Here is a 16803-nt window from a genome sequence, read left to right as displayed (position 1 = left end):
GCACTGTGAGTTCAATAAATTCAATTTATTAAATTGAGACGATTCAACAAATTCATCACTTCAATGAAAAACATCTTGCAAATGGCTACACATCACATACTGTATGTTCAGATTTTAAGGCTACTTGACACCAAAATGCAGCCCCACCAGAAAGCGTATATCAACATACAACGGGCATGTTAAAATCTGAGAATCAGACACAGATGTGCTTTCCTCACATTACTTAAAGGGCCCATGTCATTTAAAATCAAAGAAATAAAAGATTTTGATGTGTAATTTGTTAGTTTCAAAAGTAGTTCACTCTCCAGTCCATATAGTCCACACATACAGTGGAGGAAATAAGTATTTGATCCCCCACTGACTTTAAAAGTTAATACAAAAAAAATAAATGAAACGTCTCATAATTTTATGCCAGCTTTATTATAACAGTGACACATAGAATATCAAAAGAAAAACTGAGAAAATTACATGAAATGAGAAATAAAAATTCATTTGAATTTCATTAAAGGAAATAAGTATTTGACCCCCTAGTAAAACATCATTTAATACTTGGTGGCAAAACCCTTGTTGGCAAGCACAGCAGTCAGACGTTTCTTGTAGTTTTTTATAAGGTTTGCACACTTCAGGAGTAATTTTGGCCCACTCCTCTCTGCAGATCATCTCCAAATCCTTAAGGTTTTTAGGCATGCATTCGGAAACGCGAAGCTTCAGCTCTCTCCATAGATTTTCTATGGGATTGAGGTCAGGAGGACATTCCATGACCTTGATATGCTTCTTATGGAGCCACTCCTTTGTTTCCTTGGCTGTATGTTTTGGGTCGTTGACCCATCCACGACCCATTTTCAGTGCCCTGGCGGAGGCAAGGAGGTTGTCACCCAGGATTTTGCGATACATGGCCCCGTTCATCTTCCCGTCGATGCGGTGAAGTTGGCCTGTGCCCTTAGAAGAAAAACACCCCCAAAACATAATTCCTTTACCACCATGCTTGACGGTGGGGATGGTGTTCTTAGGGTCTTAGGGTCATCATATTTTGTATTTTTCTTCCTCCAAACACGTCGAGTTGAGTTGAGGCCAAAGAGCTCAATTTTGGTCTCATCTGCCCACAGCACCTTCTCCCAGTCTCTCTCGGCGTCATTAATATTTTCATTGGCAAACTTGAGGCAGGCCTGGACGTGAGCCTTCTTGAGCAGAGGAACCTGGCGTGCACTGCAGGATTTTAAACCATTACGTCTCAGTGTATTACCAATGTTTTTTTTGGAGACTGTGGTCCCAGCTGCCTTGAGATCATTAACCAGCTCCTCCCGTGTAGTTCTTGGCTGATCTTTAGCCTTTCTCATGATCAATGAGACTCCACGAGGTGATATCTTGCATGGAGCTCCAGGCCTAGGTCGACTGACAGTAATGTTGTACTTCTTCCACTTCCGAATAATTGCACCAACAGTTGTCACCTTCTCATCCAGCTTCTTACTTATGGCTTTGTAGCCAATTCCAGCCTTGTATAGGTCAACAATTTTGTCCCTGACATCTTTAGACAGCTCTTTAGTCTTGCCCATGGTGGACATGTTGGAGTGTCACTGAGTCTGTTGGCAGGTGGCCTTTTATACAGGTGACCATTTGGGACAGGTGTCTTTCATGCAGGTAACGACTTCACTGAGATTAGAGTGTGTCAGTGGTCTGTGGGAGCCAACATTAGTCATGGTTTTTAGGGGATCAAATACTTATTTCCCTCAATGAAATGCAAATTATTTTTTATTTAAATATTATTTAATTTTCTAGATTTTCTTTTTGATATTCCATCTCTCACTGTTAAAATGAAGCTACCATAAAAATCATAGACTGTTTAATTATTTGTCAGAGTACAAACTTTCAAAATCAGTGGGGGATCAAATACTTATTTCCTCCACTGTATGTACACACACACACACACACACACACATACACACACACACACACACATATATATATATATATACACAGATCAGGCACAACATTATGACCACCTCCTTGTTTCTACGCTCAGTGGATCAGACACAGCAGTGCTGCTGGAGTTTTTAAACACCTCAGTGTCATTGCTGGACTGAGAATAGTCCACCAACCAAAAATATCCAGTCAGCAGCGTCCTGTGGGCAGCGTCCTGTGACCACGGATGAAGGACTACAGGATGATTAGCTCATACTGTACAGCAAGAGATGAGCTGTCATCTCTGGCTTTACATCTACAGGGTGGACCAACGACATAGGAATGTCTAATAGAGTTGACAGTGAGTGAACAGAGTGTTTAAAACTCCAGCAGCACTGCTGTGTCTGATCCACTCAGACCAGCGCAACACACACTAACACACCACCACCACACCAGTGTTACTGCAGTGCTGAGAATGATCCACCACCCAAATAGTACCTGCTCTATGAGGGTCCATGGGGGTCCTGACCACTGAAGAACAGGGTAAAAGGGGGCTAACAAAGAATGCAGAGAAACAGATGGACTACAGTCTGTAACTGTAGAACTACAAAGTGCTCCTATATAGTAAGTGGAGCTAATAAAATGGACAATGAGCGTAGAAACAAGGAGGTGGTCATAATGTTATGCCTGATCGGTGTATATATTTATTTATTTATATGAACTAAGCTGCAAAAACAGCACAATTTGAAATTCACAGTTTTTGTGATGTCACAAAAACCATAGCCTTTACCTGAACCCACCTACTCAGCCTACAGCAGTTTAGCCCCACCCATTCTCATTAAAGATACACAGTGTTTTAGCCTAAACTGCTTTTTGAAAGAAGCGTAACACAAGACCAATCAGAACAGAGACCACTTACAAGTATCAGTCTTAAACAAATACACAGTAAGAGATGGTTATATATAAATACTGATACATAAACCAACAATGGACCTCAGGGTCAAAAATAATATCAAAAAACGTATGACATGGGCTCTTTAAAGGTTAACCTACAAAGCCTCTTAAAAACGATTCTGAAAAGGCAATAGTTCTATTTAGAACCATGACCTCTATATAGTACCATTCCATGCTTAAATGGTTCTTTACATGGTGAAATGACTCTTCAGATTGATGGAAAATGTGTCGTATATGATTCTATATAGCCTTTTCAAAAACGGTTCTATATAGCACAAAAGAGGGCTCTCCTATTGTTATGATGTCAAGCTTCTACACAATAGAAGAACTCTTTTTGGTGCTAAATAGAACCATTTTCAGAAAGGCTCTATGTAGAACCATAGAACCATATACAACACATTCTCCATCAATCTAAAGAACCATTTCACCATGCAAATGGCTCTGTATGGAACTCATAGTTCTAACAGAACCATTCCCTTTACAAAAGAACCCTGAAAGAACCTTCTTTTTAAAGAATGTACTGAAGTAAACTTCGCATGAATTCAGCGCAGGAAATAAACGCGAACATGTCCGATAGGTTGTAGTACTGAGCTCTGTAACGAAAACCTCGAGGAAGAAGAAGAAATGCGAACTGTACCGCGAAAATATTCTTCATGAAGTGTAGATAAAGTAGCTCTGAGGTCTTTGACAGCAGCTCCTATCATTTTTATCCGCATTTCCAACAGTCATGGTCTTTGGACGGAGCTGTGTGGTCATATTTAGGTGATTTGCTACGCTGGAGGTTTAGCGGTGGCTAAAGGACACAAACGGCTAACCCGGCTAACCGCAGTTTACTAAGGGTAAGTGAGGTTCGCCGGTGGATGGATGAGTTTATATTTTACACCACGGTCTGTTTTTTAACGTAAACATTTAATTATAGAGGTCAGTTTGGAGGTCAGTTGTTGTAGACCTAAAAAACGCCATTTCTTTGGTTGATGGAAACTCGCCAGGTAACGTAGCTAGCTGGCTAACATGCTAAGGTCAGTACAGAACCTGTAGATCAGTGAGAGATTAGCGGTAAATAACATAGCACAGCTAATCCCATACAGATATCTGACATCTGGCAATATATGGATTTCAGATATATGACATATATTAGCACATGTGGATTTCCCTTATATTACACATATTTTAGTTTATTTGAAATTTACCATTTACAAATATGGGACACTTTATTAGGTACTGGGTAGGGTCTCCCTTTGCTCTCAAAACACCCTCAAGTATTTATGGCATGGATTCCAGATGTTGGAAACCTTCCTTTGAGATTATGGTCCATGCTGACTGCATCATCATACAGATCCTGCAGATTTTTCAGGTGCACTTTCATGCTGTGAATCTTCCGTTCTACCACATCCCAAAGATGTTCTGTTGGATTCAGATCGGTGACTGGGAAGGCCGCTGAAGAACTCTGAAATCACTGTCATGTTCATGAAACCAGTTTGAGATGACTTTTGCTTTGTGACATGGAGCTTGAGGCAGAAGAAAATTAGAAGATGGAGAATTGTGGCCATGAAGGGATGCACATGGTCGGCAACAAACAGGCTTTGGCATCCAAGCAATGACTGATTGTTACTAACGGCCCCAAAGTGTGACAAAAAAACATTCCCCACACCATTACACCACCTCCACCAGCCTGGACTGCTGACACAAGGCAGGTTGGGTCCATGGATTTACGCTGTTGGCACCAAAGTCTGACCCTACCATCTGTGTGCCTCAGCAGAAAGGCTGTGTTTTTCCAGTCTTCAGCTATCAAGTGTTGGTGATTGTGTGACCGCTGCAGCCTCAGTTTCCCTGGCTGTGGGAAGCTGAGGCTGTTGAAGCCCGTCCTCAAGGTTCAAAGTGTTGTGCATTCTGCTCACCACAACTGTAAAGAAGGGTCATCTCAGTTAGCGTAGTCGTTCGTCTAGGCGCAGAACTGCCCCTCACTGGATGATTTTTCTTTATTGCACCATTCTGTTCTGTGTGAAAATCCCAGGAGATCAACAGTTATAGAAATACTTAAACCAGCCTGTCTGGCACGAACAATCATGCCATGGTCAAAATCACTGAGATCACAATTTTTCCCCATTCTGATGGCTTGGATGAACATTACCTGGTACTGCTGCACACGATTGGCTGATTAGATAATTGCATGAATGAGTAGGTGTACAGGTGTTCCTAATAAAGTGCTTAGTGAGAGTATTGAGCCGTATATTTAAACATAGAGGTGGACGATATGGCAATAATCTAATATTGTGATACATTTTCACAATACACAATATGTCACAATATTGTTTCAGACATCTGATCTGAAAAAAAAGTGCTGCATTTAAAAAAAAATGATAAAGCTGTGAACGCAGTGATTTTTATTCAATTTCTTGCACACAGTATCGCAGTTAAATTCAGTGAAATGGGACTAATTTTGTTCTTTTTATGCAGTTGGTCAGTGTTCTGCAAGTACGGACGATATTCACTGTACATTCAAGCGTATTGTATTGTGACATAATTTATTATGATAAGGATACATATTGCCGTATTGCCCAGCCCTATATCAACATATACGAAACATATGTGTAAATACATGTATTTACACATATGGACAGAAAACATTGTTCACATATGTATGGCATATATTATATATGCTAGCATCCTATTACATAACAATTTTTGTTTGTCCCTTTGTGTATGACTGTGTATATGGATAAGAATATCTAGACATGCATTTTTCATCCACATACTTCCTGATAAAGTGAAAGTTAGTATAAAATACCGTCATTGAAATAAATGAGAATATTGTTCACCAAAACATTTAAATTATTTAATATTTAAAAGCAAACAGGTAATATAGAAACCAGATGTTACACTTATGTTTACTCACCTATCAGACACATATGCTCCAAATATTAAGCACAAATGGCCAATATTTGAAACTTCCATAAATGTACACAACATATGTATATATATTTTGAAACATATGTCTGACTCTTGATGGCCATATATCAGATTTCCATATGGGGCGGTGTCAAAGCTGTTGCTGAAATTTGAATTAACATGACAGTAATAAATGCACAGTAAGCTGAAGATGTTACAGCTCTGAAAAAGAACAATGCTAACAGAAAACCTTGCTTGAAAAAGACAAATCGATCCAGTAGGGTTGCTTTCTAATGGGAATTGGCTTAATGGTTACCGTTACAGAGACCACTGGTTTCCTCTAAAACACATTTAGATCCTATTAGAAAACCATCAAATGCGTCTGGATCAGTCACAGGTCACTTAAACCAATAGGATCCTTTGCATTATGATATTAAACCATCAAAAAGGTCATTACAAAACCACCAGGAACCAACAGCAGAGCAGTTTAGAAGGTTTTTTTTCAGCAGAGAAGTTTAGGGTAGAAGTAACAGAGGTGTACATTAGGTCTCCCCTGCTAATTTGGACCTATTTAACTAAGTAATGACAGAACTATAAACAGGTTGGGTCACTAGCTGTATTTCACTTAAGAAGAGCTGTGTTTTTTACTGTGATATATTTGGTTTACTCTGTATGTTGTACTCTCAGTTAAGTGGTGTTTGTTGGTGTCGTACTGCAGGGCCCAAGACAGCCGTCCTCAAAGGCGCCTCTACTCAACCATGACAACAAAAAGGATTTCTGCAGCCGTCCTTAAAGGTACTTCTTTGTACATTAGTTAAGTTAAATTTAGCAAAGAAAGTTGATAGGAAAGTGGATTAGTGATACATCAAAGAACAAAGATATAAAGCACTAAAGATCACTTTATATACAGTACAGATTCTCTAAAAGGAGATATTAATAATGGGGATGAACAGATGTTGAATTTGGGGGGGGGCGATGCCAAGATCCGATATTTTGTATTGCCTGATGCTTTGTGCTGATGCAGATACATAAACATTTCTTAGATGTAGGAAGTGGAACTACTTCTGCCGGGGTTATTGTTTTGAAGTAATGTACTATTTATTATTGTTGGGCTACAAATGCAATAAAATAATGCAAAAGTGTTCTGTCAATCAAATCTAAGCATTTGTCCACTTTTTCTCAAGTATTATCTGCTGATACGATATGATTCAAATATCGTTACAGTTACCTAACTGACAAGCCATCTTTTTGGGATGCCCATTACCAGACTAGGAAAAACGTTGTTGTGTTACATACTGTGCATCACTTGTATGTGTATCGTCAGTGTTTCCCATTGATCTGAAATAAAGCTGAGAGGAGCTATGGTGGATATTTTGGGTCATTTTGGAGTATTTTTGGTGCTCAAATAAGGCATGATTCAGAATAATAAAGAAATAAAGACGTCTGATTTGACAAATTATAATGAAATTTTTTTTAGTAAATTATATTTTTAATAAATTGAAATCTCGTTGTGCAAAGTGTGCCCTTTTTCATATCAGTATAAAATATTTTGGAAATAGTTAAAATGGGTCAAAATGTATTTGTGTGACTGTCAATATACATCCAGTTAAAAGGATATTTGAATAGGGTGTTTTTGATACTTTACCTGGTCTTCTTCAATTGGTGTTTTCTCTCATATTGTACAGATGTTGTGGCGTATGTTGATGTGTGGTCTGCAAGCAAGACAGAGAATTACTCTAACCCCTTTATTCAGCAGCTTCAGGACATGGGTGCTCAGGTAACAGCACTAACATTACTCTGACACATTTTTTAAATGTAATTTTGTATTTCCAGTTGTTCAGGTATATGACTTTGCCTTGCAGGTATCTAAAACATTCAACAAACAAGTCACCCATGTAGTGTTCAAACATGGCCATCAGTCCACATGGAATAAAGCGAAGAAACTGGGTGTGAAGACTGTATCTGTCCACTGGGTGGCCAGGTAAACCTGTAATTTAAAAACATTATTAGGAAAGTAAGAAGAAAAATGATGAAGAGAGGTGTAGATGATTCTAGATCATCTAGATAATCAGAATCCAAACTGGTTTTGGATTAATATTATAAACACTTCACATTTCAGAAGTAATAAAGCGATGATCAAATCTCCAGGCAGAGAGCTTGAGGATACAAATAGATTATCACACTGTATTATTTATCTCTTAATGACTTCTTGTTTCCAAATGTTTCACTCTAAACATTAAAGTCATGGTATGTACAGTACTGCCCAACAGTGGTGACCACCCTTATTTAATTTCCAGTCAAAACAGCCATTAGGTACAAGTTAAATATGTTTTTCAGGAGGTATTTGTGAGGAAATTAAAGATAAGATGATCTGCTTTCATAAGGTTGGAGAAAGACAAGGGGAAAAAGATGGAAAAAACAAGAGTTCAAATATTAATTAAAAGATACAGAGAAAATGAGACTCAACAACCGTGCAAGACCTGATAGACCACCGTTTTGTAGATCATGACATGCTTATTATGGCACTATGCTGCCTTTGGTTTGATTGACTATAGTGTAAATAACACTTTGGCTTATTTTGCATTGTCCCTGACTGTCTCTCTGTTTATATATTATGGGGTAACCCCTTTTAAAGGTGTGAATAATGCCATTTGTTTTAAAAACATTAAATGGTTAAATTTAGTCACTCAGTAAACCAATGAAAACGTCTTTCATCTTTGAGAGAAAATCAAGCTGCTTCAGATCCGAAAACATCCACAGGTGTTTCTGTCCATCCTTCCACTGTGAGAAGACGACTCGGCGCTATGGGTCTGAAAGGATGTGTAGCTGTCAAGAAGAACCTCACTGAGAAAAGGAGACGGACCCATCAAACAAAGAAGCTGAACAATGGACTGACCACCCCAGAGTCCAGACCTCAACATCACTGAATCAATTTCTGAGACTAAACTTTGGAAAAATATCCCTGCAGATTTCTTTGAGAAACTGGAAGCGAGTCTCCTGAGAAGAACGGAAGCTGTAATAAAGACAAAGAGTGACACACTAAATACTGAAAGAAGTATCATATTTAGTTGTTGAGGCTTCTGTGAAATTTTCTGCTAGCTATGTTTTCTCTGATACAAAAAAAGGAGAATAACTTGCACTTAATGGCCATTTTGACTGGAAATCAAATAAATGATAGGTGGTGATTTTACACAGTACTCTATAATAAGGAAAATTAATATAACATGATTACAAACAGTACCTGGCTGGTAGTTCGCTGCTTGTCTTATATCTAATTCCTTCATGGCTTCAGGTAGAATAACAAAAAAGTACTACTGTATTAAAATGTTATTAATTATTAATGCTGGCTGACTGGCTGGCTAACCTCTATATTCTGTATTCCTGTCTACTGTCTAATTAGTCAGTTGGCTAAACCTTGACTTTATAACTACTCTATCCTAATATATAATCATCATATTCAGTTTTCAGAGCTTAGGAGAAGGCAGCTTTTATATGAAATAAACATACTGTTTTGTCTGTGCCTTAAATATTGAGGGTATCTGGTCCAACATTAGTCCACCACCTGAACCCTACAATTATTAGATGCTTTTGCAAAGAAGCTAATGAAGTGAAAAAGTGACAGTACAGTGATTTAGAGGTGTTTGATTAATGTAGCCCTGTGTAAAGTTTAAAGCCACTGTAAATGCAATCTGAAATATTGAGCTTATGTTTCTCATATTGGCCATTAGATGTCTCCACCACTCAAGGTTACAGTGCTTCTGGTGAAATTTTATTATCCCACCACTGGTCTGTGCAGGTGCAAAGAAAATGCGGAGCATGTCGATGAGGGCCTTTACCCTGCTCAACATGAGGAATCGAAGCTCAGTCAATTGAAAAAAAGAACGGTGAGCTGGTTGATCTAGTTTCTTAAACAGAAAGCATGTTTTCTCTTTAACATAATCACTGTCAACGTGTTAATCTTAAATCGCAACCAACAACTCTTGGATTTATAGCACCGATGCATGCAGCCAAGGGACGTTCCTTTGAGCACCCCTAAGCGACTGAAGAGAAAGTTGGACAAAATGATGGAAGGCCTGGTTCGTTCATCCCCCATAGGCAAGACACAGGTTTTTTTTTTTCCCTCCTCAGTGGCTTTTTTCTTCCTCATTAGTCCTTCACATGAAGTGTCTGTGTGTACAGTTTCAGATACGTCTCCGTTCATTATTGATGAGGAGAATGGAATAGTGTACAGCCCCTCCTCGAGAAGGGCTGACACCATGGCTCAGCGTCTGAAGGAAATGAGAGCGCAGCGTGAAAATCTCTCGCCCACTGGTACGCTGTCTTCATATGGGGTTAAATTTTCTCAAATGTGATGTCTGTAATACGCACGTTCTCAGATACCTAGGATGCTTGTGCTGTGTCTACTAGGGATGTAACAGTACAACAGATCATATTGTATTGAGCTGTGTTACAGCGCATTGTTTTGTGTCTTTGTATTGTGACTAGCAACGTCTTGAGGATACAGCATTAGGTCAGGACACTATAAGCACCGTTTTTGTTTGAAGTATGGTACTTTTATAATGTTGTAAGGAAACAAAGTGGGAACATGATTGAGATGTTCACATACATCTCAATCATTGTGAATACATGTCATGTGTTTTGCAGTGTTTCTTTTCTAACTGTAATGCTGTTGTTACTCCTTTCTCAGCTTCACAGATTCAGGAATCAGAACTGGATGACTCCCCAAGACCCTCACTTGGAGAGACTCCAACAGATCTCTGCAAACAGCTGCTGGGTGAGGATGAAAGTGTTTCTTGTTCTCAAAAAAAAGTAAATAAATAAACACACACACACACACACACACACACACACACACACACACACAGTACACTGTATGGCACCCCTGGTAAACATGAGCAAAATGGGCTGTAAAAAATCTTGTTAGCAAATAAAATAAAACTATGAAATAAAAACTGAAATATTATTATGAAATGATTTTTTTTTTTACCACAATTATTGGTACCCCTTCATTTAATACTTTGTGCAGCCTCCCTTTTCAAAGAAAACAGCTCTGACTTTTCTCCTACAGTGCTTAATGAGACTACAGAACACAGGGCAAGTGTTCTGAGCCCATTCCTCCACACAGAACCTCTCCAGATCCTTCAGATTTCGAGGTCCACACTGTGGAGACTCTCCTTTTCGGCTCAGCCCTTAGGTTTTCTATGGGGTTTAGGTCAGGGGACTGGGATGGCCATGGCAAAACCTAATGCTGTGGTTGGTGAACTATTTTTGTGATGATTTTGAGGTGTGCTTTGGATCATTGTCCTGCTGAAAGATCCAACCACAGCCTAGTTTAAGCTTCCTGGCTAAGACAGTCAGGTTTTGTTTTAATATCTGGTGGTACTTGATGGAGTCTGTGATACTATGCATCCAAATTAATTGTCCAGTGCTTTTGGAAGAAAAAGAGCCGCACAGTATTACAGATCCACCATCATACTTAACAGTGGGGATGAGTACTTTTTTGCATGGCTGTCTTTGTATCTGTGCCAAACTCATCTCTGGTGTTTGTTGCCAAAAGCTCTGTTTTGGTCTCATCTGACCACAGAACACACTCCCACTGAAAGTTTCAGAAGCATCTGGCAAACTGTAGGGGCTTGAGTTTGTTGGTTCCTGACAGCAGAGGCTTTCTATTGGCAGCCCTCCCAAAGTGTAGTCATTTGGGCAGCATTTTATTGTAGTTTGGGAGACGTTCTGACACCAAGACCTAACTAATGCTCCATCTGCGATCCTTTGAGATTCTTTGTCCACTCAAACCATCCTCCTTACTGTGCGTGGGGTTGGTATAGGCATACGTCCTCTTCCTGGCAGATTTGTGTCTCCAGCTGCTTTAAACTGCTTAATTATTGCCCTGATAGTGAAACAGTGGGCATTTTCAACTGTTTAACTGTTTTCTTGAAGCCATTTTCTAATTTGTGAAAGCTCAACAAGCTTTTGTCGCACATAATTGCTGCTTTCTCTGGTCTTTCTCATAACGATGGATGACTAAGAGGATTTGGCTTGTGTTTCATCTCCTATATCTTCTCCAATGAAACAGGAAGTCATGGCTGACCATTTAAGTCTTCCTAATCGCTCAGGTGAACTTGAGAACATAAAATATGAATTATTTTACTCATAAGACTTTCTAGGGGTGCAACAACAACAATTGGTGCAACAATTGTGGCACACATAGATTTAAGAAAAATATTTATTACATGATGAAGTTTGAAGAAATTGTTTTTTTTCCAATCATTATGCTTCAAATAAAGGTTAGATTTATTTCAATATTTTGAATGAAAGATCAAAAACAATTTTATAGCCTGTTTTGCTGTTTTGCTCAGGGGTGGCAATATTTGTGGAGGGCACTGTTTTTTGTGCGTGTATAAATATATATATATGGATGACTAAGGGAATTATATATCTGGGGGGATTTTGGATGACCAGACAGTGACAGTCAGACAGCAGTCATTTTTTTTTCTTTGTTTGTTGTTAATGCAGAAGAAGAAGAAGCGCCTGATTTGTTAGACACCCGCCAACACTCCAGCAGTGATGAAGTGGATAAAGAACACTTTGACCTTCCGTTAACAAAGACGAGATCTAAAAGCCGAGTTAAGAAGGCATCTCGTCACTCAGATGTCACATTTACACACTCTTCAAATAAGGCTAAAGAGCCTAATAAAGCCCCAGCAGCACCACAAAGTAAAAAAACAAGGGCATCGTGCTCTGGACCGACAAAGCAGTCCTCCTTAGATTGTTTCGTGCATAAAACATCCTCAAAAAATTCACCCTCACTTCCTAAACCTGCAGATGGCGCAAATGAAAAACCTAGAAGGTCATCATATAATATTAAGAAATCCAGAAGCGGTTCACCTCTTAGCAGTGTGGAATCTGGAATAAGCCAAGTTCCAATATGCTTGAAAGATTTGAATGTAGCTCACTCTAGAAGACCTTCTGTGGACACTTCTCTTCCCAAAAACAATCGTTTAGCTCAACCTAAGGACCTGACCACTCCAAAAACTGCCCAAAAAGTGTCTTCTAAAAAAAAGCCAGCTCCTGTGGTGACTAGCTTTGAGACTAACCCTAGTGATGATGATGATGATGATGATGACTGTGTGTTTGAGGACTATTTCTCTTCAGCCAAGAACACACCAGGGCGCAGGGTCGTCTTGATAGACTCATCTTCTAAAGCAGTGAATTTACCCACCTTTGACCTCGAGCCTCCAAACCGAAATAGGCGCAAAAGTATTCCTCAGGAGCCCTGCACTGGAAACACAAGGCAAAAGGTTTTCGATGGCAAACACACATCAGAGGCATCGCGCTCAAGAAGGGTGTCCGTTAAAGTATCTGATGAAGTGATCACAAAGACGTCTGGTTCAGCAAGTGAGTCCAAGGTATCTGCAGTGCCCGTGGTGTCCAAATGTGAGGAGATGAAGCAGGAGCCTGCTGCAAAGAGACAGAGGAGGAGAACCCAGCAGAACTCGGTCACTTATTCAGAAAGTAAGGATGGTTAAAAACCCTCCTAACCAAAGTGCTGCTAACAAGAATGAAACGGTGCCAGCCTCAACAGGCTGTGCCTGTTCGGAGGATAAGTACCATCCCTGAGCTACTTTCAGAGCAGGATTTAAAAAGACTGCAAAATTCATGTACAAATACGAAAGCAGCTACAAGACCTGTCACAATTATTACATACAGAATTGTGCAAAGGTTTGGGCGCCCCTAGTCAAATTGCAATTTGAGTTAAAACATCCTAATACAATTTAACATATTGGGGGGAAAAAAAAATATATATATATATAACGGCCTGTGCAAAAGTTCTGGCACACACACACACACACATATATATATATATATGTATATATGTGTATATATATATGTGTATATATATATATATATATAGAGCTGCTGTCGGAACAAAACCTTGCATTTCCATTTTTGTTGTTTTAAATTTTTTTACCATAATTTGAATATGCCTGTTTTTCTTTACATTGTGTGTAAATGTCATGATGATTGGACTGACAGAAATGGCCCAGAATGACCTGGAAATAACTCTTGTTCTGTTGACTTACATTAAAAGTAAAGTAGGTTTTTTCCTTTTCCTGTAAAATTGTAGTTTTGTTCCGACAGCAGCACGACATATGTTCAATTTGTGAAACTCAGGCAAATAAATAAATACTGTGCTCTGAAATTGGCACAAAATTGCCACATTTAAGTTTGTTTGTTTCCTTTAGAGGATGTGTTAACTGATTTTCACTTTCTCAATTTGACAGTTTATTTGCAGAATTTAACATATTGGGGGAAAACATCAATAATGTAGAAAATCAAACAAGCACTTTCTCTGTTTAATACATAATTACTGTTTGTAATAATTAATTTAACATATGGGGGGGGGGGGTCAAACATGAAATGTGGCCTTGGCAAAAGTTATAACACATTATATATTTTATATTTAAATATTTTTTTCCAAACATGTTAAACTCAAGCAAATAAATAGAAATCATGCTCTAAAATTTCCTGTGGAGGATGTTTTTACTTATTTTCACTTAGAAAATCAACAGTCATGTGACTAAGGGTATTCAAACTTTTGTACATGACTAACTGCAATTATCTTTCGCGGTTGTTGGGTTGAGGCAAATGCATGAAAATCAAAGAAAGCAGAAATGCATTTGTTGAGACACATCATGGGTCTTGAGAGGGCAGCAGTAATAATTGTATATTAATATGTCATTTGATAGAATTTGTTGGTTTGAGCTTGAGCTGTGGCTGTCATCAGTTGAGAGCTGATAAGTATCATCAGCTAGGAAGCAAGATAGCCAATCATCCAGTCTGGCCACTTTAGACTTGGACTTTAATCATTACATGCCAGGATCTAGGAAAAGGACAGTGTTAATTGCAGCTATTTTTAAGGCAGTGGATCATCAGTTAAAATGTCATAATCCTGACAGATCTACTCATAGCTTTGTGTGAAATGTAAGGCTGTTTTATAGTATTAAGAATAACATCAGTGAATGTGATTACTATCAGCTGCACACTTAACTGATCAATTCTGAAAGCTGCTGTTTTCTCGTTTGTTTGAGATTGTTTTCTGCTTTTTGACAGTGTGAAAATGCATATATGTTTTGGTTGCAGCTTGATAAACGCTTATGTACTTGCAAACATGTTACTTTTGTTTTATAATCCTAAATAAACGTTTTCATGTCCTTACATCCTTTCACGTATCTTATGTCTGCTGAGGCAACACGTTAGAAAAGGTTTTGAAAGAGCTCAGCTGCGTAGATGCATCTGTGGTGTGCTGCACTAGTCTGAACTATTTTTTTCCCCCCTTTGCATATTTTCATTTGTAGGCAAAGACAGTAAAAGCACCTCAGATGGGCTCTCTGACAGCTGTTCTGAAATGTGTAGCAAGCAGGGGCTTATGAAAACGGACAGATACATGAAGGTAAAATCAATCACTTTATTTATTGAGATTATTTTATAACCTTTTGTAGTTTGATAGAATGATGCATGAATATCATTCTCATTTATTCAGCCATCTGTTCAGTAAAGCATGTTGACAATAAACGTGTGATTGAATTGTTAGCGAGTTGTTTGACTTGCCTTATCTAAACGATGAAGAAATAAAGGAAATGTTATCTGATACAGTCAGAGGAGGGAGTTTACGTCTTGGCAGGGCTCCATTTGTTTGTCATTGTAATGAAAAGAGAAACGTGTTGTGGTGGGAATGCAAGGGCTTCATGACCAACACCAAAATGGTTTGACTTCACAACCAATGTTTTTTTAGATGTGCATGTATATTTGAATGTAAGGGTCATCCTTCATTTGGAGTGGGAATCCAGGTGGATACATATTTAAAAAATCAGTTTCTTTCATTCCAGCACTAAATAATCTTATGTCCATTAACATCTCCTGTTATCATGTATGCAAAAGGGAGAGCTCAATTTCAATCACATTTTACAGTCACTGGTGTTGTATGAATATGGTGTAACACCAGTGACGGTGACTCCAGTGACATTCTGGTTAAAACTGAGGATTTTGTAAATTGGCTGACTCACTGGCCGTCAGGTGACCAAGTGCAACTATTTAAAATCAGTAATAAAAATTATATTTGGCATTATTTTGACACAATTTTAATTACCCAGCAATTAAAGCACAAACACCAGTGACGCATAGAAGGTTATGCGCTGCCTGATAAACAAAGTTTTTCGTAAATTGATGAAATACAGTGAGTGAGTGTGACTCGCCTTCTCATGCCTTGAGATGCTTCCTCTCTGATGAGCCTCGACCCAAAGAACCAGTTTAATAGAGCTGGAAATGCTATGTTAAAATGTAATATGAGTCCTGATAACACCAGTGACCAACATCTGTTAAATAAAATACATATTTTTCAAATGTAGTATAACATTAATGATATAAAAAGTAAACATAAATCTGTTTTATACAAATTTCTAAGTTAAACCTCTTAAAAATATTGTTCTATATTAAAATATTGAAAACTTTGTTTTGTGACAAGCTGTTTTACAGATGCAGAGCGACTATGAAGCAGGATAAATAAAGAGAAATCAGAGGAATCATAAGGGAAAAGTGTTATTTAATCTTAGGTCAACTATGTAAATGTACATACTGACTTTTGGAGCTGTGCCTGATATTTAAAGCATCTTTTTAAGCCCTGCAACCTTGGTTTCCCACTGCAAATGGAGAATGACCCATAAACTTTGAACTGGTTTATAGGTTCTGCCGTGTCGTTCTAACTCAAAGTTTTTTTTGATCTGCAACTCCAACTCTATGAAGTAATGTAGCACGGCTCAGTAATGGAGCATAATAATTGTCTTTGAAGCAGTTGCTGTTTGCTTGGCTCTTTTGTTGTCTTCTTGGCTTCCTGCATGGCTCGTCTTCGCATCTGTGACATCGCACCTGGCCGAGTTGGCCTTTTACGTTCCTTCAGCCTTGACGGAACTTCCCTCTTTTGCTGAGTGGCTCGGAGGGCTTTCATCTCCCAAGGATCTCTGTTTGATTTCACTTCATGCGACCTGTGTCCCAAGGCACATTCAG

The 16803-nt window shown here is 38.6% G+C and overlaps 1 protein-coding gene across 1 annotated transcript in view; it reads left to right on the top strand.

Moving 5' to 3' along the window:
• Positions 1 to 3459: 3459 nt before the first annotated feature.
• The window catches only part of mcph1 (microcephalin 1), a 57652-nt gene continuing 44308 nt past the window's right edge, over positions 3460 to 16803 (top strand). Inside the window, exons 1-10 of the mRNA XM_036573710.1 lie at positions 3460 to 3692; positions 6461 to 6537; positions 7428 to 7519; positions 7605 to 7723; positions 9539 to 9626; positions 9735 to 9837; positions 9922 to 10053; positions 10430 to 10516; positions 12256 to 13254; positions 15099 to 15193. Of these exons, the coding sequence (XP_036429603.1) occupies positions 6501 to 6537; positions 7428 to 7519; positions 7605 to 7723; positions 9539 to 9626; positions 9735 to 9837; positions 9922 to 10053; positions 10430 to 10516; positions 12256 to 13254; positions 15099 to 15193 (1752 nt within the window). The 5' untranslated portion in view covers positions 3460 to 3692; positions 6461 to 6500. The remainder of the gene's footprint in view (positions 3693 to 6460; positions 6538 to 7427; positions 7520 to 7604; positions 7724 to 9538; positions 9627 to 9734; positions 9838 to 9921; positions 10054 to 10429; positions 10517 to 12255; positions 13255 to 15098; positions 15194 to 16803) is intronic.

Source organism: Colossoma macropomum, unplaced genomic scaffold, assembly GCF_904425465.1.
Source record: "Colossoma macropomum unplaced genomic scaffold, Colossoma_macropomum, whole genome shotgun sequence".
In the NCBI taxonomy this organism is placed as follows: Eukaryota; Metazoa; Chordata; class Actinopteri; order Characiformes; family Serrasalmidae; genus Colossoma; species Colossoma macropomum.
Note: the sequence above shows the minus strand (reverse complement) of the source record. Positions and strands in the feature narration are given on the sequence as shown.